Source organism: Theobroma cacao, chromosome 3 (genome assembly GCF_053813885.1).
Source record: "Theobroma cacao isolate CCN51 chromosome 3, ASM5381388v1, whole genome shotgun sequence".
Lineage (NCBI taxonomy): Eukaryota > Viridiplantae > Streptophyta > Magnoliopsida > Malvales > Malvaceae > Theobroma > Theobroma cacao.
This window is the reverse complement of record NC_142641.1, coordinates 36,453,860-36,474,400: the sequence shown is the minus strand read 5'-3', so window position 1 is coordinate 36,474,400 and position 20,541 is coordinate 36,453,860. Positions and strand designations below refer to the sequence as shown.

The window sequence follows — 20,541 nt, the reverse complement described above, 5'->3', positions numbered from 1 at the left end:
TCATGATGATCATGATGATGATCTTTGCCAACTTTTTTCTTTTACAATCTATGGGAATGGGATACTTTTAAAAAGTTAAGTAATCAAGTTTTAGAATAATAATACGATGTTATATTAGATGTGAGGCAACTTTTTGGTATGATTTTATAATTTTGAAAACTCTTGCTTTAAGCCTTATGGCCCTTTTGTTATCCTTAACTACATTAATGGAGGATTCAATAAGAAAGAGCAAACGTCAGGTTACTCCATCAACATAGCCAAAACAGAGAAGAAAAGAGACCAGAAACGATTCCGGGCCAATTTAGCATCTCTAGATATACCCTGTTCCTACTTTTGGATATGTAACTTTACCTCTTCCTTTTCACCACTGATTTCTTTCTTTCTTTCTTTTTTAAACAGTTTAGTTTAGGGATGAAGGATAAATTTAGTTCTTGACTTTTTAAAGAATTCAATTCGTATATTTTGCTTTTTTTATACTCTTTTTTATGTATTAACTCAAGAAAAAAAAAAGAAATAGAAGTAGAATGAATTAACTCAACGAAACAAAACTAGCATGATAGTTGTTTCATCCACACACTAGCTAGCCTCATAAGTAATTTCCTAAATAGCTGTTAGAAGTCCATTAAGAATTTGTGTCCTTACCATATATCAAAGCTACATATAATTTTGCAGTAAAAAAAATAAATTATCTGTGTTTTAACCTTGTAAAAGAGCTGATTTTGAATTTTTTTGGAATTGGGAGAAGAGGGATTCGATACTTTTTAAGTAGGGAGATCATACAGCAACCAATGAATCAAATACTCGATATGATTTTGTATATACTTCTTACCACCCTTAGATTCTCATGTATTCCCTTTTTGCATATGAACAGCTCAAGAATCTACTCTTTGTCTTATTGGTACTTTCTCAAAAAAAAAAAAAAACATGATTTGCGCTTAACTCAAATGATAAGATTAGGGTGAGATTTGGATTGTAATATTGTTTTCTTTTTGAAAAAAATTCATTTAGTCAAAACTTAGAAATATTTCATTCTCTTACTTTTTCCTTTTCTTTTTTTGGACTTGAGCTAGGGTTTTTGAAAGGTGAATTGTTTGAGTCCTTTTTTTTTCGAGGGAGGGGGGGGGGGGGGGGGGGGGGTGTGGGTGGTGGAGAGGGGATGGGAATAAGTCACCCTGATTTATGATAATCTTATATTTTCATTGAACCTCTAAACCTATTATCAAATTGTTAACATGGTATATCACCAAAAAGAAAAAGTACTAGACTTTAAATTATTTGTGTAAAAAGTTGAATCTAAAATCATATACGAATTTTAAACCGTTGAATTAATTTGCCACTAAGATAAACTTGTAGTAATTGGGTTTTGCCATTTTAGATAAATGCTTTCAAGTCAAGTCATGATGATTAATTATTAAAAAGAAGGAGAAGCAAGCTGGAGGGATAGTGCAGAATCAAATGGTAACGTTTTGGTGCAAAAGCAAGGCGGTTTTTCTTTTACAAAAAAGAGCTGGCCTTCTCCCATATCCAACCTGAAGGAGGTAACACAATATTGGGCACCTAATCGTGAGTGCTAAAAATGAGCAATACATCCACACTAGATGACAAAAGAGTTTCAAGTTGTAAATAGAATCTTGCCAACATAACATTCAACAAATCCATACATTTTGATCAGCAAATGCAAATTCATGCGCCAAAGCTTGCTTTCACTAGTGCTATTCGATTGCTAATAACAACAACAATTTCTGGGGCCTAAAATAGGATAAGTCAAGAGCAAGAATAAAAGTTTAATGGCATTTTCTCATTGCAGGCCAATCCACTCCTCACACTCCATCATTTCAATTTAGCATTTTTAGTATTGGCTCTTCCAGATAGCGAATGAATGAATGAGCTAAAGAAGTTTCCTTTTGTCTTTATTAATATTGTTATTGACTTGTTTTTAGTTTTGTTTCAATGGTGCATTTAAGGCCCACAAACAAGACCAGGTGCCTTGTTCTTCAGCTCATATCGCTGATGCCAACATGACCACTTCCCAGCATCTGCTATAATTTACTCATTATCTTGAGCTTCGGATTTTCCCGTGAGATCCCAGTGTTCCGCACTTTAATGGTTAATGCCAAAACAGGCTAGATTCATGGGCACTAAAATATTAGAGCAAATTTCTCAAGCACACCCCATAATTATTAAACTTGTTTGCATTCATCTTCTGCTGCTAGGTTTCTTTAGAATGCTAATTCTTGAAAATCTTGTCTATTATTTGGATTAGTCAAAAAGATAGGTAGGCATAAAACAAGACGTTTATATATGGGGTACGCTTTCTTTGTCCAAGCCGGTCCACCAGCAACATTTTGCCAATCTGAAGTTAGTACCTTCTGAATTGATTCTTTCATTCCTCAATGAATTTTTTTACCCTTGTAAAGAAGTACCTTACAACCAAACATCAAGCAAGGACTGCCTACTAAATCTAAATAGTGGAGAATCTCAGATTCCATCCATAGTGTCCAGTGACTCGAAAGTAGAGTATCAAGTCGGTCTTAATGGCCCACCATATCAGTTTTACTTCCAGGCATGGTGAAAAAGTAAAAAGGTTTGTAAGGTAACAAGAGATTATTCAAATCTTCTTTCCTCAACCTCAAGCAAAAAAGTAACATTTCTTATCAAGGCAGTCTTGGTTCAGTTCAGTAATTTTATACTTTTGTTTCTGTCTAATGAATAATTCAAGCCATTGGGTCTCATTGCTTCCACAAATTTGGCACTTTTAGATCCCAAGCTTACAGCCCGGATTGAAGGGTGTCCCTACACCTAGAGCAGAGTGGAGAGTGGGGATTGCACTTAACAACGGGTATACCAGCAATATTCCCTGATGAAATGTTTGTTTATTTCCCTTAAAGTATACAGATAAAATTAAGTTTGAGTTGAGATCAATATGCTTACAATAGTACACAGCAGTTTTTGCACATTTAGTTTTTTACAATAAAAGCGTATAATGGCTAATGATCGACGAGGTTCATGTCAAAGATAAGGAAGATATTTTGAAATCTTTCATTTTTCAGGTTTAAATCTTAATAGGTACGACTTTGATTTCATTTTGTGTTGAATTTGTTTCATTGATTTTTTCAGCTCCCATATTCATATAATTGTAATTTTTATAATACATGTGTTCTGTCCTCATCTTCCACATTGCTACCTACCTCAGCTAAGTTAAGTCCTAATGACAGATTTTCTTTTAATATGATAACTCAAGGAGAGGGAGTAAGAGGGCACGACGTGCGCATTTCCATTAATTCTTTAGGGTTTTGAACCTCGCAGGTCACAAGATAAGGAGGATATGGGATTACTGAGTGGAACTGCAGTTTGATAGATGTTGGCATTGCCAGCATCAGCAGGGAGGACCCTTTTTCCCCTCCTTTTTTCCTCCAATAATTTCCCCTTTCATCGAAATCTAATTATCAAACTAATCCAGATTGACATGAATTAGCACATATTTATCTCCTGGATTATTTTTGATTAGAAGGCACTAGACATACCGTTTGTGCCTCTTTAATTTTCTTTTAGGTTTTGAGCGATAAGATTGGGGGGCTAATAGCTCTCTCCATTGCCTGGAAGTGGAGGCAGCACGTCATACATTTCTTTATGACTCCCCTTTTTCCTAAGTCTCAGTCATCCCAAGGAACAAAAGGATTCTAATAATTGAGATGGCACGAAAGAATGGTAGGCAATATCTGCTTCTTTATTTTCTTTTTATACAAGATAAGATACATGGGGTGGTTGTCAGTTGCCGAAGGGATACTACTTGAAGCTTAGCTCTCCCAACCCAACCCAGGACGTCAATCACAGCGATTTCCCATGCAGAAAAGAAATCTCTTAATGTGTTAATATTTATTTGATGATAAGGTTGATACGTTACATGACGTCAAGTTATTAAATCATTTCCATCATTCCATGCCCAATTTACAAAAAGCTGGAAAAAGATTTAAGACAAGCGAGCGAAATATACGTCACGAAAATGCTCTTCTTTTTCTTTAGCATATTTTTTTTGAAAAAAAAAAAACAAAGTTAAAGACGATAAGATCATCCTTACCTAAGCAAAAGTGTATCTCTATCGGGGAAGTCACCACTCAGTCTCCCTGTTTTCAGTGTTTTCCTTTCTCTTTAGTGCCTTTGTAGGCACAGTCCATTTCTTTGTTCATCGAAGCCTACGCATTATCCTTGTCCATTCACCCCTGAAATAATGCAACAAAGTTTTTCTTTTTATCTGATTTTATGGCTGCCACACTACCTACATGACATCACAGAAACTATGACTTTCATTGTCCTTTTATTACCAAAAGTGCACAAATTTAACACCACCTGCTCAACCAAAAGTTGTGTCGGATGCCAATGATAAAAGAGACCATCCATCTAAACTTTTTATTTCGCACTGCCAATTCCCTCACATGCTCAGATTGATCTCTCTCTGCTCAATGAGATCTCCCTGAAAATGCCAGATTCAAGTAGAATTTCATGACCAGCTCTTACATGCCGGTATTTGCACTACCAAGCTTTTACATGCTCAACATGATTGCAAAATCATGAACTTCTTGATACATGTCAGCATTTTTATGATAACATGTTCAGAGTAAATATTAGTCATTCCAAACTAAACTGTTCCAAAATGGTGTGAGACTATAGAATAACGCTTGGAAAATACTGCATGAATTAAACTGATTTAATTTATTGAACATTTTAATTACAACATTGTTTCCTTGGCCACAAAGCCTAAATTACCTGCCGGTCAAAGAGATGAATTCTACAATTTTCAGCAAATTATAAGAATAAGTGTCGTAACGTGCCGGGTCCGAGAACCCGACCGGTAGATGTGGGTAAAAATAAAATATCTTGGAGTCGCCACCAATCCATTTTATTTAGGTGTGATTGGTCACCTATTAACCCGATTCTAATCGATAAAGTCCTAAATTAGTTTTAGGTCTATCGACAGAACGAGAACTGATCCACGTTTTTCAAAGATAGGTTCGGGAGTGCGGTTACGCACAGAGAAGGGTTTGTACCTCCGTGATGCTCGTTACACAAACGATACCATTTAATCTTAAGTTATCCTATTGTAGTCTGTCTTGATTTTATTCCTATATTTCCTTAATCTTTCTTATTAATTAATTCTTTATTATGTTAGTTGATTGAGTCTTTTTTTCGATTTTACGAATGCACGTGATGCAGTTGTAAAATGATATTATGATTTATTCAATTTTAAACAATGAGGTCGATAATCCTTTATTGAAAAATCATTCATAGATCATCCTAACGCTTTGGTGAGGTCTCGAAGTTTTCCTCACCTAAGAATATCCTGGGAAGAACTCGTTTCTACAAGCTTTTCGAGAAAATCCCATCATCGGAACTCTCGTCCATTAATAAAATAATCGTGACGTGCTATGACAGGATAAAATGATGATATCTACATGAACGCGTTATGAATTTAATTAGTTCGTTATTCATGCAATTATATGTTTAATAGTTTAAGGTGATTTTTTACTTTATTTATATATATATTATTATTATTTTATTTATTATTTATTATTTATATTTTATTATGTATACTATTTTTTTGTAACAATTATTTGAAGTATTGGGTACTGGAGTATAGAGCTCGGATTTATCCCGACGCTTCGGTGAAGATCCGCCTCAAATTTCGTACCTAAAAAATTCACCCGAAAGAGGCAACTCTTTACCATTTTTTTAAGTGGAATTCTATTATTGGATTAACTCAATTTAACCGCTTGATTTTTTTAATATTTGTAATTTAATATTATATTGTACATTCTATATATTTATAAATACCTAGATGAATTTTGTAATATAAACATTTTATTTTCTCTTGCCTTTATAACAAATTATATTTTATTCTCATTTTTTATTTCTTTTCATTTTTTTAAGACCCATTTCTATTATTTATTAATTATTTTATACATATTTCAAAAAAACTAAGTACTTTCTAATCTTCCATTTAATTAATTAATTTTTTTTACTTTGTTCATTCAACTACTTTTTGTTATATATTTATATATATGCATATCTTTTAATTTACTAACTCTACTATCTATTGTGTTAAAGATTTTCATTTTTAGCATTCATATGTTTTATTTTTCATATGCATAAATTTCAAACAATACCAAGAAAAATAATAAAACTATTATAACACTTAAACAAGAAATTAATAAATCACCTTCAATAGCTCAAGCCCATACCATTATTTAATGAACAAGTCCATTACCTATTAGGTCGTAACTAACCCAATGCTCCATATGGATTCAGGCTCCACTGGACTGCAAGGTTTGCCTCTGGACCGGCTTGAGTCTAACTAATCTGCTCCAAGTGCAAGGTTTAGGAAAGAGAAAAAAAATCTTTTCCTTCCCCAGCTATGCGATGCCGTTCAGAGGCTACTTCTTTTTTTTTTTTTTTCTGCTCTTTTTTTTTTCTTTTTCTCCTCCCTCTTTCTCTCTCCCCGCCATTTCTTCTCTCTTTTTCTTTTTCTTCTTTCTTTCTTTCCTTCTCCTTCTCCTTCTCTTTCTCCTTTTTTTATATTGTTTTATATTTTTTTTTATGTATTTTGATTGTTGTGGATGGTGGTTCCAGCTACCAGAGATTTAAATTTTTTTTTAATTTTTTTGATTTCTGCTGTTTTATTTTTTTTAATGATTTTCCTAGCTTTCTCAAAAGTCCCCTAGCCTCAGATATTTCAAGATTCTTATAAAACCCAGTTGTCTAAATCTTTGGACAGTCATAATCTTGACAGCATTAATTCCAAATGAGTAACCTTCAAATCAAAAAAATCCACCGAAAATAATTTCAAATTCCGATTGTCAAAGGAGCATTTAATACTCTGTATATTGTTGACAATGAAAGCCAAGCGTGCTTCCATCCCTTCTGTTTTTTTTTTCTTTTTATTTTTATTATTTTGTTTTTGTGTTTTTTGGTTCAATTTATTTATTTAATTTTATTTATTAAGTGGGTGTCTACAATAAGAGCGGTGCATTTTCTCAGAACAAGACAAAAAAGTAAGAATACAGTTAACTGAGTGATGCCCAATCCGGGTATGGGCATTCATAAACCCATCCAGGTCCAGAGTACCGAACACAATGTAGCCATAATCCCTCTTCATGCCCGTTATATCTGCCATAATGACAATAATAGTCAGAGACAGAGTGAGTTGAAAGTGCAGCTATTAGATTCTGTACTTAAATACCAAAACTGGACATAGGTAAATGCAGCAAAAAAAAAAAAAAAAAAGGCCGCTTTGCTTTGTATCAATAGAGTAGAATGCTAATGATCTTCCAAGGTCGGGCAAATATAACTTTGTTAACTAAATTTATTTTAGCTACTTAATAATAGAAAGAGTACATCCTCTCCTGTATCTTGAATGTTTCTATAGGAGACCGTGCTTGTAAAAACCAACCAAATTCCCTAAACCGTTGAAATCAACATTGCTTCAAATTTAAACAAACAAGGTGCGACCAAAGTTGAGACCCCAAGCCATGCACTAACCTCCTCGATTGAGACCAAGAACCTTCTAATACAATTTAACGGCCTAATAAAGAACGATTTGAATGAAAGAAAATACATTCTCGAACTTAAATACACCATCTTTCTTTTCTGCTATATTTATTACCTAAGTAGATTATATAAAATCTACAGATGATGGATTAAGAAATGTGTCAAGGATAGGCGACTTCACATCTTTCTCTGTTCTTTTTTTTTCTTTGTTTTCATTGCTTTTTTGGTTCATAACTAGCTGGCAAAAGCATGTAAATAAAATGCTAGGAATTTCTATCTGACCTTTTTCTTTAAATGTGTATCCACCCTGTTTCTAAATAGATGCATTTAGTAAGGAGACCTTGCATGCAGAATTTTCTTTTGGTAGGGGCAGTGATCAGAAGAAATCAAAGCAAAACTTATGAAAGCAAATTTTCTGATACACCTTTCTATTCAGTTATTACATGATCAACTCTGAACAAAATAAATCATGAAATAACTAGTAAATTTAATAATTATTGCTGTTTAAAGCATGAATCTCATCTCGCAAGAAACTAGCACTAGAGAAATAGCAAGCATTAGGAAGGACTTCTGGTTATTTGAAGTTTGGCTTCAATTTCTGGCTTCTACACTATTAATGGTCTAAAGGCACCATTATAACATCTTGCTTATGAAATCAATTCAGCAATTCACATGGTCGAAAATATGTGACCTTCTAACCTTAATTGACTCACACTCATTTCCTTATTTTCACTCTTCCTAAAATACAATGACAAACAATCTTTATAGCAGAAAAAGATGCAAAATGAATAAAGAAAAAGAAAGAAAATCAAATGAGGTGATTTTAATAATTAAGAATAGACTATTGTCATAAATTTTAGGTAAGTAGCAATGCCACAAACATGTTTACTAATTTCATCACCATATTTTCTAGCAGATTTCATTATTTAGCATTATTCTCAAGTAAAATTACATATGAAAAGAAAAGGGCTAACAAAGTATATTAAAGTGGTTAACAGGCTAACACTCATTTTCCTTTTTGTTAGTTAACATGACTATAATCTGTTCGTGTAAACCTAACAACCATCCATTGATTTTTCTTCAGCTCTTTGTTCTTTTATCACTTCAATTATGATTGGTTGTCATCATAATAAAATATAGAATGTAAACTAAGGTTTATGCTGCTCTAAGTTGGAACAAATTGATAAAAGTTTAATGAATAAATAAATGAAGCAAAGTCAATCATGCGTTTAACACTTGATGCTAGTAGATTGTTTGAAGTGGCTGCTGATTCTCTTTTTCTTTTTTTTCATGTTTTATATACAAAAATGTTTACAGTGTATAATTATCAAATATCAAATTATTGTCAGGATCAATAACCATCACTGTTGAGATTTCCTGGCATAGTAGATGGATATCTAACCAGTGTTAGTACAAAAAAATTAAGAGGTGCTCTGAAGAACAATGTTTTTGACACAGTTACAGGCCATACAACAGATTCTTTGCAGGACTTACAAACCATAGATTGTTACTTCTTTTCTTTATTTACACTTTGTACTTTACCCAATGATAGCAGAGAAATTTATATATGGAATCCTATCATGTTGTCATGACATGGATAAAAAACCCAGTATCAAGCAGCAAATGTCAGAATATTTTTAACCAAATATATAAAATGACTTTGGTAAAACTGCATTATAAAATTTCAACGGACTATTGACAAGCATGATGTAGCTGTAATGAGAGAACGAAATAAAAGATAATTCAATTATATTGAACATTTACAATCACAAGTAAAAAGTGTCTTACCCATTTGGAGCTAAATTAGGACAGTGTGAACACATAGGATCAATGCTGAAATCTTCACTAGAGACCTTGTATTCCTCATTATGATTCTCACAACTGGTTACTGGACAGCTGCAAGAAAGAGCTGCAGCTCTATCAGCAGTCATCCCCAAAGTAGAGCGATCAACAACATTGTCTGAAAGGTAAAGCATGTCATTGGCTATTGGATGGCCTGTACACTGCAAATGGACACGTATCTACCACCAAGGAAATTTAGTGTCAGAAAATTACGCAGTTATCAAAAACAACAAATTCAAAACTATCAAGTTAGAAAAATATGCAGGAATCTAGTAGAGTTACTAACAAAATCTTAACACTAGGAAGTATATGTATTCCTTGTCCAGAAGAACACATAAATGCGAAACAAGTTCACCATAGCATTGTACAAGCAATTTCTAATTTGTCAGAAACCCATATGTAAGAGCCCTTCCAAGATGCAAATTTGTGGAAAAAAGTTTAAACTTTAAAAGCTGCTTGAGAATGCCAAAATGATGAAATAGAAAATAACTGCATGCAACATAAATTTAGAAGTGGCCCAAAAATACAATGCATGAACAAAGAGATATCTAAAAGCATCCCCTGTACACTAGAACAACTATGTACATCTCCTTTAATGGTGTTACAAAAAATTACTTAATATTCAGTGTGCATTATCTTACTTGATGAGTTCGGCCAGTGGTTGGTTCACACAAGACAATGCTATGAATTCCATTGGTACTAATTCTGGTAAACTTAGTACAAGCAACCTTTCCCTTCAATGTTGTATCACCATTAGAGATGCCAACCTGCATAAAAAGGAAGATGCACTATGATTCAGCATAGCCACTTACACTTTCTTCTAATTGATCATTAACTAACAGATAAGAAACATCCTTGGGAACGTCATGAATCTTTTAACCTTAGAGAAGGAAAAGTCCCTACATAACAAGCAGAGCAAAGATTTATGGATCACCTACAGTCTTATCCAATGGTTGAAAGCAATATCACTACTGGCAAAGCATAGAGATTTAATTTGAATAGAAATAATGAGAAACACCAATACATTTCAATTCAACTGAATATTAGAACAAATAAAACTCACGGAAAAAGTTGCATGCCATTAAAAGAAAATCACTAAAAAGGGCTGCATTTAGTTGGAACATGAATTAAGCATCAAAATTTTTCCATCTTTCTGGGCCACAAATATGTCTTACATTCAAATTTATCACTGAAGGGAGCAAGTTGTGAGGTGAAATGTCGTCAGCTTGCACTGAATATAAAAGTGTGCATTCATACCACAACTGATCTCATTTTCCTTCGTGTCTTCCTCTTCTAAAGCATGGTTTACATTCATTATAACCACATAAGTAGGTGTAGAAAAACACACACAACAACTATAACCCTATAAGTAGGTGTAGAAGAAACAAACTTACCTCTGCAGTGCTCCTTCCCTCTCTAGCATTGTAATCTACATTGGCATCAACAACTTGCTGAAAATAGAAGATCATAGCAAATGTCAAATGGGAAAATTTTGTACATCATGGCACGGTAGTTCAATAGTATTTTAACAACTACTTGTGTTAATTCACTGTCACACCACACCTCCCTAAAACATTAATAAATCGATTGAATGCCCTAGATTTTGGTTTCAACTAAAATTACTTTTCAGTTACGAGCAGCCTAGCAAATGAGAGTGGTTACTTTGGCACACAAGGCATGTATCTTTCGAGCTATGCAATTGATTTGAAAAATGTCAAGTAAATTGTTGGGGTGTGTGGTTTTAGAAGCAGATCTAGAACACTATACTGCAGAAAGCAATAAGTGCATGCACAAGGTGTGTTTCGTTTTGTTTTTCTTTAAGGAGTTGCAACTGTTCTGACATTGGAAAAGAGAAAAAAAAAAAAAAAAACAGATGCTTCGTCTACAAAATACTGACTGCATTTTTGGTTGGGGTATCCTCCCCCCCTCGTATGCTTGAGTTTGGTTCCTGGAATGGCCATTCCAGGAGAAGCCGGAATAGCTATACCGACCACCCCCCCCCCCCCCCCCCCCTCCCTCAGTAATAGCTATCCCGCGTGAGTGAGAATAGACCAAAAATTTTTGAACAAAAATGCCCTTAACTATCCTATATATAATAAAACCTAACCCTAACATATAAAATCCTTTTATTTTTTTCTTTTTTTTTCTCTCCCTTCCTCATCCACCTCACTCCTCTCTCTAAGCTTCCTCCACTGCTACCAGAGGACGGAAGCTATGGCTGTGGGGAGTGCCAGATCAGCGCAATGGAGCGCCAGCTGCATCTCTAGTGACCGGGCAACACAAGAGGAAAGAAAAGAAGAAAAAGAGAAAAAATTAAAATGAAATTAAAATTAAAATTAAAAATTATATTTTAAAAAATTATAAATTACTAATTTTTTATTATAAAAATGAAAAAAAACTAAAGTTTTAATTATAAATTATTAATATTTTAAATAAATTATTAAAAAATTAATTATTAAAAATAATTAATCATATTAAAGTTTTAATTATAAATTATCAAAAAAATTAATATTTCAAATTAAATACCATAAATTATAATCAAGGGTATTTTGTCTTTCTATCAACTATTCCTTTGTTATTCCAAAGCTATTTTGGTCAATCAAAAATTAGAATCATATCATAATGGCAATTTTATTCTACGAACCAAACTACATAATAGTTATTCTTGCCTTATTCTATTCTTATGGAATAACTACTCCATTCTCCCTCTATTTCATTCCGCAAACCAAATGTGTCATGAAATTCCATAGATGGCAATCTAAGTCTTAAAGAAGATCAGTGTAAAACTATATTGTTATAATACAAATATGTATATCAAAAGCTATTCCTTGTCACTGTTCCTTATGAAAAAAACAAGACAAAGAAAATGTCAACCAACAGATTGGCAGATTTTCTAATGTAATCAAAAACTAAAAAAGTCCTATGGACTACACCACCTGATCATCTATGCACTTAATCAAATTTGAACAAACAGAAAAATTCAAATTTGAATATAAATTACATGAATCGTCTAGCTTAAACAATATTATATACCTCACACTCCGGAAATACTCCAATGACCTTTGCAACATACTGTTTCTGCACCAGTCCAGCTTCAATCTGCAACCATCACATTCAGATTCAAATAAAAAAAATTCAGTTTACAAAACCAAAATATACACAGAATCATACTGATTTGGTAGGTAAAGAATCTTAAATTTCCATATCAAGCATATTGATAAAACAGATCTATTATATCTTTGATAGATAGAACAGCTAGTGTCCATAGATATCATGCTACCAAATTATGAAATACTACAACACCATATAGCCATGTTGCTAAAAAGATTTTAGCAGGCATATCTACTAGAAAATTATGCCAGCCATGTGTATTTCTTGTTACCAACATAAACACCAAGTTACAGTTTTAAACAAAACTGCCAAAAAAATTTTCTATTTTTATTTTTCTTTCACTCAAAAGACAAAAAACAAGAAAAGATCAAGGAAGACTTACATGTTGCCTAAAAATGTCAGCTTTAGCTGGATTTTTGGCCACGATAAGCAGTCCCGAGACCAGACGATCTAGTCGATGAATGGCTAACATGATTATGTCAAGGGAAAAGCAGAAAACCCTGCTTTTAGAAATACAGAAAGTACAAAAGTAGCCTTCTTTTACAGTTAAATATTTGCTCCATTAGGCACTAGGTTTGGATACGATACAAAGGAGACAACCCATGCTCTGCTTGGAGAATGCCCAAAACTGTGTTTTTACGATATTGACCACATGGATGTACCTACAAAACATTAAGAAATGAATTAGACTCCACCACAAGCCCAAAATGAAAAGGACACAGAGTTTCAGACAACACATTGTAAGAGTGGAGAAAGGTTCCTACTCTCACCATCCAATGAATAAGCATATTGTTGAAACACCCCCAACAACCATACATACTCATAATGTCAAAAGAAATACACTTCACCAAAGACTTACAGGAACAGATGCTGGTTTGCACACCGTCAGTACATCAGGTTCATTTTGAAGAATTGCAACATCCCAAGCCATCACTGGTGGTTCATGCCTACAACCTTTGCAGCATCAATTACAAGTTTTATAACTTCAAAACAAAATCATAAAGCAAAGAAAAGAACCTAATTTAAACAGAGCAAACAAAAACTATAGAAAAGTCAAACTAAATTTTGAAAAATTAAAAGATTTTCCAATCAATGCATGTATGAACCAAAACAGAATTATTGCCCGTTATATGTAAAAAAGTGAAAAATTATTCCCAAAAAAAAAAGCCTTTTATCATAGAGATTTAGTGAAATTCCATGGGAGTAACATTTAATGTAAATGTGATGAACCTGTGTACAAAGTGGCTTATCTTCTGACATCGTTTAACTTTGTATGAAACAGGTATATTCTCTCCATCAACTTGTATACGTCCACATTTGACAGCACTAACCTACAACACTCCAAAATAACTGAAAAGGTGAATATTCAAACATATGCAAAGATAGATACAGGCAAAGGAAGCAACTGCAAGAAAAACTCCAATAAAGGAGTTTGCTTGAAACTTGTAACACATTTCAATCACCTACTCATCAATTAATACAAATTAACCAACAAATATTGAGGCTACGATATCATTAAGGATTTAAGCTCAAAAAAAAAAAAAAAAGGAAAGGGAAAGAGCAATGAAAATTACATAGTAATCATTAGGTCGGCCTCTAAATTCTTGAGTAAACAAATCCACGATTGTTTTTCCCTCCCATCGTTTATTAACCTGCGCAAACTCAACCATTAAAAACCGTGCTTTCTGAGAAAACAAGCACAATTAGGGTTTAAAAGATTTGTTAACAACAGAAATCAGAAAAATAAAAGGAGAGACATAAAAGAGAAAGAAACTAACATGAGATACGAACTCAAAGTAGTACGGTCTTACGTAGCGCTTCCCTGCAAAATTCACGTCAAAAGATTGCGCTTCTGTTTGGTTTACTTATTAACATCAATTGCATTCTTTCTTTTTTTTTTTTTTTTGAAAATTAAATTTACCGTTGTGAAATATATAATCGTCTTTATGAGCAGGATGAGCTGGAGTTTGCCAAACAATGTCCATCTTCCTTTTGTTTTTCTCTTCCTCTTTTTCTTCTTCTTCTCCTCCTTCTTTTCCTCTTTTTCTTTTCATATCTTTGTTTTTCTCTTCTTCGGCTGGGATTCTTTTAGAAATTTCCTACGCTCGAGAAGTAGTGAAGTAGACAAAAACGAGAGTGGGGGAACTCGACCTAAACGACGGCGTACTAAAGGAGTAAAGACAACGACGTTTCTACCGCTTTCGCAACGAAACCGCGACCCAAACGACCTCGTTTTGGTGGAGCGGCTGGGGCAAGACTTATTTGTCTTATTAGTCTTATTTGGGAGATGGCAAGGCTTGTTTGTCTTCTTCAGGTCACCAAAGACCAATCTTTCAAAAACAGCCATAGAAAAAATATTAAAAAATAAATAAAAACCTTTAAGGGGGAGCTTCAAATTAACCAACTACTACACAAAATTTCAGGTTGAGTTTTGATCCTCTGTTTGTATTCCCTCAATTTCTGTTTTTCTTTTTGGGTCGTATTTAAATTTGATCTTACTTGAATTGTCAGTTTGGTTTTTTCTTGTGGAAATTCAGGCGGCCGGACTTGATTTGATGAGCTGAAGGTGGTGAATCGGTTTGTAGAATAATTGAACACGTGGAAGCAGGTCGGTTGTGGGTTGGAAGAGGTGAAGTGAGCGGAAATGCCGGAGGAGGATTTGGTGGATATAAAGTTCAGGCTTTATGACGGCTCGGATATCGGGCCGTTTCGGTACTCGGCCACATCCACGGTGGATATGCTTAAGCAAAGAATCGTCTCTGATTGGCCCAAAGGTTTATTTCAGCTATTCCTCTTTTTATTTGTTTCATTTCTTTTCAAATTGCGTATGAAGTTTTAGCTGTTGGGTTTTGTTTAGCAATTGAAATTTATATGCTGTTTTTTCTTTCCAAAGATTTATGGATAAATCCCTCTTAAATATGGAAGAAATGTTTTGCTATATGGTAATAGTAGGAGTGATCCAGTTTGAAGTTTGAACCTAATTTTATTGTTAAGAGAAATGAAGAAAGCTATAGGGTTAGTCATGGACTGCAAAAGAAATGATTACTCTGTAGCACAACACAAGATAATATAGTTTTTTGGAGTAGTATGATTTTAGGAACTTTGGTTCTGACCTTTTGCTGCAAAATGATGTCTTTAGCTTCATAACATAGCTATGGATGGCCTAAGAAAGATAGGACATCATCTTTCTATGTTGTTCTACCGTCATTGTTAAATGCGTTTGGTATCAATGTGAAAATGATTGATAAGAATTTCAAGATGTTCTTATGAATATATATTCGGAGAGAAGGCTAGTATGGCTGTGTAAAATACATGTTATTGTTGTGAATAGATTATTATTGAAATGACTCATTGATAAGATTCTCATCATGACTTTGTTTATTAATAAATAGATTTCAGAGAGAAAGATGATGATGATGATGATTTTGTTTGAAATATCATCTAAAATCCTTAAAGAATGCATCAGCTATTGCTCCATTGTCTTGTTGCCTACATCTATCGACAATCTTCAGCCTTTTTTTTTTCAATTTATAGACCCAGAAGGTAGCATAAAGGCTAATAGTTTCAAGCATTTTGTTTTAATTTTCTTCAAAGCTCTTTCTGCCCTTCCTTAGGTAAGACAATTATCCCAAAGGCAGTGAATGAAGTCAAACTGATAAGCTCTGGTAAAATTTTGGAGAACAGCAAGACTGTTGGTCAGTGTAAAGTACCCTTTGGTGAAGTTGCAGGTGCGGTTATCATAATGCATGTTGTAGTACAGCCATCTCTTTCAAAAACTAAAACAGGTATTCTCTATCTTTGTCTTAAGATTCTTATCGTAGAATTATGTTGTTCCACTATCACTTCCTTCTTGACATGTAAGCTTAGCTTGCTCAGTAAATTGGACGTCAGGATGTCAACTGTTTGACATGGATCTGCACTTGTAGTATTAGTAGCTAAGCCCACTACTTGGAATTGCTTATAAGTGGTAACCAGTGTTTGGATGGGCGTCTAATGTTGCCTTTCTGATGGGTGTGATGTGTAATCCGCAGATGGAGGAGTTTCATTATTTGCTTAATTATTTTAAAAACTAATTCCTTTTGCGCGCGCATGTGTGTGTGTTAGGAGGAATATGTGGAAGTGAGAACTGTTGTTTAGACTTCATTAATGAGCATGCTGCATGAGTTATGCGCAACCTACCAGAGGCCATCTTTTCCTTTTCCTTTATTCATTACCAAGAGATCCTCCTAGCCATTTTTGTATCGTTCTACAATTCACACTGATAAATTCCACAAAACTCCAGAAGCCATTAGTTACCATCAGATTGTATTTTGTCTTGAAGGTCTATTGTCTCTGACTCTGTATAATAATAATAGTGTACCTTTACTTAAAGTATTCAGTAGAACTTTAGCTAAGTTATAACCATCTAAATAACATTGACTGTGTTGTTTTGTAGTTTCTTAAAATTTCATATATCGACTTATAGTCTTATGCTTGGTTTTCTATCTGAACAGAAAAGAAGATTGATGATTCACCCAGAAAGATTGTATGCTCATGTTCCATTTTATGAAGGCAAACATGTTAGGGTTGGAAAATTGTGATGCTGGTAACAATGTTTAGGAGCAGGAACATCGTCTCTGAGTATCCCTTGTGTGTTTGTTGGAAAGTCCATCTGTACAAGTTCTTTTAATGGAGTGATGATACTAACTGCATTTTTGGTTGGGGTATCCTGCCCCCCTCGTATGCTTGAGTTTGGCTCCTGGAATGGCCATTCTGAGAGAAGCCGGAATAGCTATACCATCCCCCCCAGTAATAGCTATCTCGCGTGACTGAGAATAGACCCAAAGTTTTTGAACAAAAATGCCCTTTAACTATTATATATATAATAAAACCTAACCCGAACATATAAAAACCTTTTATTTTTTTTCTTTTTTTCCTATCTTACTCATCCACCTCACTTCTCTTTCTAAACTTCCTCCGCTGCTACCAGAGGATGGCGGCTATGGCTATGGGGAGCGCCAGATCGGCACAATGGAGCGCCAGCCATATCTCGAGTGGCCAAGCAACAAAAGGGTAAAGAAAAGAAAAAAAAAATGAAATTAAAATTAGAAATTATATTTTACATAATTAGAAGTTACTAATATTTTATTATAAAGTGAAAAAAACTAAAGTTTTAATTATAAATTATTAAAAAAAATTAAAACTTAAAAATAAATAATCATATTAAAGGTTTAATTATAAATTATCAAAAAAATTAATATTTTAAATTAAAAATAATAAATTATAATCAATGGTAATTTTGTCTTTCTATAACCAATTTTTTTATTAACATAAAATTATTTTAGTTAATGAAAATTATGACAATGTTATTTTACGAGTTAAATTATATAATAATTATTTTTATTTTAATTTAATTTACGAAATAATTACTTTATTCTTTCTATTGCATTCCGTGAGCTAAACGTGTCAAGGAAATTTCATCAATGGCGATCTAAGTCTTCAAATAAATCAGTGTGAACTATATTGTTATAATACAAATATGTATATTAAAAAGCTATTCCTTGTCACTTTTCCTTATGGAAAAAGCATGACACAAAAAAGGTCAACCAACAGATTGGCAGATTTTCTAATGTAATCAAAAGGTAATAAGCTCCTATGGACTTAAGCATCTGATCAGCTATGCACTTGCATCTGATCATCTATGCACTGAATCAAGTTTGAACAAACAGAAAAATTCAAATTTGAATACAAATTACATGAATCGTCTAGCTTAAACAATGTTATACACCTCACACTCCGGAAATACTCCAATGACCTTTGCAACATACTGTTTCTGCACCAGTCCAGCTTCAATCTGCAACCATCACATTCAGATTCAATTGAAAAAAAATTCAGTTTACAAAACCAAAAATATACACAGAATCATACTGATTTGGTAAGTAAAGACTCTTAAAATTCCATATCAAGCATATTGATAATTGATAAAACAGAGCATTTTTATCTTTGATAGATAGGATAGAACAGCTAGTGTCCATAGATATCATTCTACCAAATTATTGAATACAGCAACAACATAGAGCCATGTTGCTAAAAGGATTTTAGGTAGGCATATCTAATGGAAAATTATGCCAGTCGTGTATTTCTTGTTACCAACATAGTTATAACACCAAGTTCCACTTTGAAGCAAAACTGCCAAAAATTTCTTCTATTTTTATTTCTCTTCCACTCAAAAACCAAAAAACAAGAAAAGATCATGGAAGACTTACATGTTGCCTAAAAATGTCAGCTTTAGCTGGATTTTTGGCCACGATGAGCAGCACCGAGACCAGACGATCTAGTCGATGAATGGCTGGCATGATTATGTCAAGGGAAAAGCAGAAAACCCGGCTTTTAGAACTTTACCAGAAAGAAAACTGAAAACAGATTTAATTTGCATACAGAAAGTACAAAAGTAGCCTTCATTTACAGTTAAATATTTGCTCCATTAGGAGCTAGGTTTGGATACGATACAGAGGAGCCAACCCATGCTCTGCTTGGAGAATGCCCAAAACTGTGTTGTTACGATATTGACCACAAAACATTAGGAATTGAATTAGTCTCCACCACAAGCCTCAAAAAAACAGGACAGTGTTGCAGACAACACATTGTAAGAGTGGAGAAAGGTTCCTCCTCTCATCATCCAATGAATAAGCACATTGTTGAAACACCCCCGACAACCATACATACTCATAATGTCAAAAGAAATACGCTTCACCAAAGACGTACAGGGACAGATGCTGGTTTGCAAACCGTCAGTACATCAGGTTCGTTTTGAAGAATTGGAACATCCCAAGCCATCACTGGGGGTTCCTGCCTACAACCTTTGCAGCATCAATTACAAGTTTTATAACTTCAAAACAAAATCATAAAGCAAAGAAAAGAACCTAATTTAAACAGAGCAAACAAACACTGTAGAAAAGTCAAACTAAAATTTGAAAAATTAAAAGATTTTCCAATCAATGCATGTATAACCAAAAAAGAATTATTGCTCGTTAAATGTAAAAAGGTGAAAAATTATTCCCAAAAAAAAAAGCCTTTTTATCATAGAGATCTAGTGAAATTCCATGGGAGCAACATTTAATGTAAATGTGATGAACCTGTGGACAAAGTGGCTTATCTTCTGACATCGTTTAACTTTGTATGAAACAGGTATATTCGCTCCATCAACTTGTATACGTCCACATTTGACAGCACTAACCTACAACACTCCAAAATAACTGAAAAGGTGAATATTCAAACATATGCAAAGATAGATACAGGCAAAGGAAGCAACTGCAAGAAAAACTCCAATAAAGGAGTTTGCTTGGAACTTGTAACACATTTCAATCAGCTACTCATCAATTAATACAAATTAACCAACAAATATTGAGGCTATGATATCATTACGGATTTAAGCTCAAAAAAATAAAAAGGAAAAGGAAAGAGTATTGAAAATTACAGAGTAATCATTTGGTCGGCCTCTAAATTCTTGAGTGAACAAATCCACGATTGTTTTTCCCTCCCATCGTTTATTAACCTGCGCAAACTCAACCACAAAAAATCGTACTTTCTGAGAAAACAAGCACAATTAGGGTTTAAAAGATTTGTTAACAACAGAAATCAGAAAAATTAAAGAGAAAGAAACTAACATGAGATACGAACTCGAAGTAGCACGGTCGTACGTGGCGCAGCCTGCGAAATACACGTCAAAAGATGGAGCCTCTGTTTGGTTTACTTACTAACATCAATTGCTTTCTTTTTTTTTTAAATTAAATCTACCGTTGTGAAAAATATAATCGTCTTTATGAGCAGGATGAGCTGTAGTTTGCCAAACAATCCCCATCTTCTTTTTGGTTTTCTCTTCCTCTTTTTCTTCTTCATCCCCTTCCTTTCCTCTCGTTCTTTTCATGTCTTTTTTCCGTTCTTCTGCTGGGATTATTTTTGAATTATTCTACGCTCGAAAAGTGACAAAAACGAAGAGTGGGGGGAACTCGACCTAAACGACGGCGTACTAAAAGAGTAAAGACAAAGACGTTTCTACCGATTTCG

At 33.8% G+C, this 20,541-nt stretch overlaps 3 protein-coding genes across 9 annotated transcripts; 1 reads left to right on the top strand and 2 right to left on the bottom strand.

Annotated features, from left to right (window-relative positions):
* Window positions 1-6,777: 6,777 nt before the first annotated feature.
* Window positions 6,778-14,621, bottom strand: LOC18605162 (Pseudouridine synthase family protein). The gene is made up of 12 exons (XM_007038012.3): window positions 14,417-14,621; window positions 14,274-14,317; window positions 14,070-14,147; window positions 13,726-13,826; window positions 13,355-13,442; window positions 13,079-13,157; window positions 12,878-12,960; window positions 12,418-12,483; window positions 10,779-10,835; window positions 10,026-10,151; window positions 9,331-9,563; window positions 6,778-7,161 (listed from the first exon to the last, which is right to left on the bottom strand). The coding sequence occupies exons 1-12, from the start codon at window positions 14,547-14,549 to the stop codon at window positions 7,059-7,061; spliced, it is 1,191 nt and encodes a 396-aa protein (XP_007038074.1). The 5' UTR covers window positions 14,550-14,621; the 3' UTR covers window positions 6,778-7,058.
* Window positions 14,622-14,763: 142 nt separating this feature from the next.
* LOC18605161 (membrane-anchored ubiquitin-fold protein 3-like) lies at window positions 14,764-17,269 on the top strand. 2 transcript variants are annotated; one of them, XM_007038009.3, is made up of 4 exons: window positions 14,764-14,918; window positions 15,033-15,269; window positions 16,110-16,280; window positions 16,989-17,269. In XM_007038009.3, the coding sequence occupies exons 2-4, from the start codon at window positions 15,140-15,142 to the stop codon at window positions 17,042-17,044; spliced, it is 357 nt and encodes a 118-aa protein (XP_007038071.1). In that variant the 5' UTR covers window positions 14,764-14,918; window positions 15,033-15,139; the 3' UTR covers window positions 17,045-17,269. The 2 variants fall into 2 exon arrangements, with proteins under 2 accessions (XP_007038071.1, XP_007038072.1); XM_007038010.3 differs by having other exon boundaries at window positions 14,787-14,918; window positions 15,007-15,269.
* A 726-nt stretch (window positions 17,270-17,995) lies between these two features.
* On the bottom strand, window positions 17,996-20,483 carry LOC18605160 (uncharacterized). Of its 6 annotated transcripts, none has more exons than XM_088804567.1 (6): window positions 20,272-20,483; window positions 20,142-20,184; window positions 19,952-20,029; window positions 19,611-19,711; window positions 18,741-19,334; window positions 17,996-18,328 (listed from the first exon to the last, which is right to left on the bottom strand). In XM_088804567.1, the coding sequence occupies exons 1-4, from the start codon at window positions 20,399-20,401 to the stop codon at window positions 19,627-19,629; spliced, it is 336 nt and encodes a 111-aa protein (XP_088660693.1). In that variant the 5' UTR covers window positions 20,402-20,483; the 3' UTR covers window positions 17,996-18,328; window positions 18,741-19,334; window positions 19,611-19,626. The 6 variants fall into 6 exon arrangements, with proteins under 6 accessions (XP_088660693.1, XP_088660695.1, XP_088660694.1 ...); XM_088804569.1 differs by having other exon boundaries at window positions 18,741-18,823; XM_088804568.1 differs by having other exon boundaries at window positions 18,741-18,823; window positions 18,941-19,711; window positions 20,272-20,481.
* Between the last annotated feature and the right edge of the window lie 58 nt (window positions 20,484-20,541).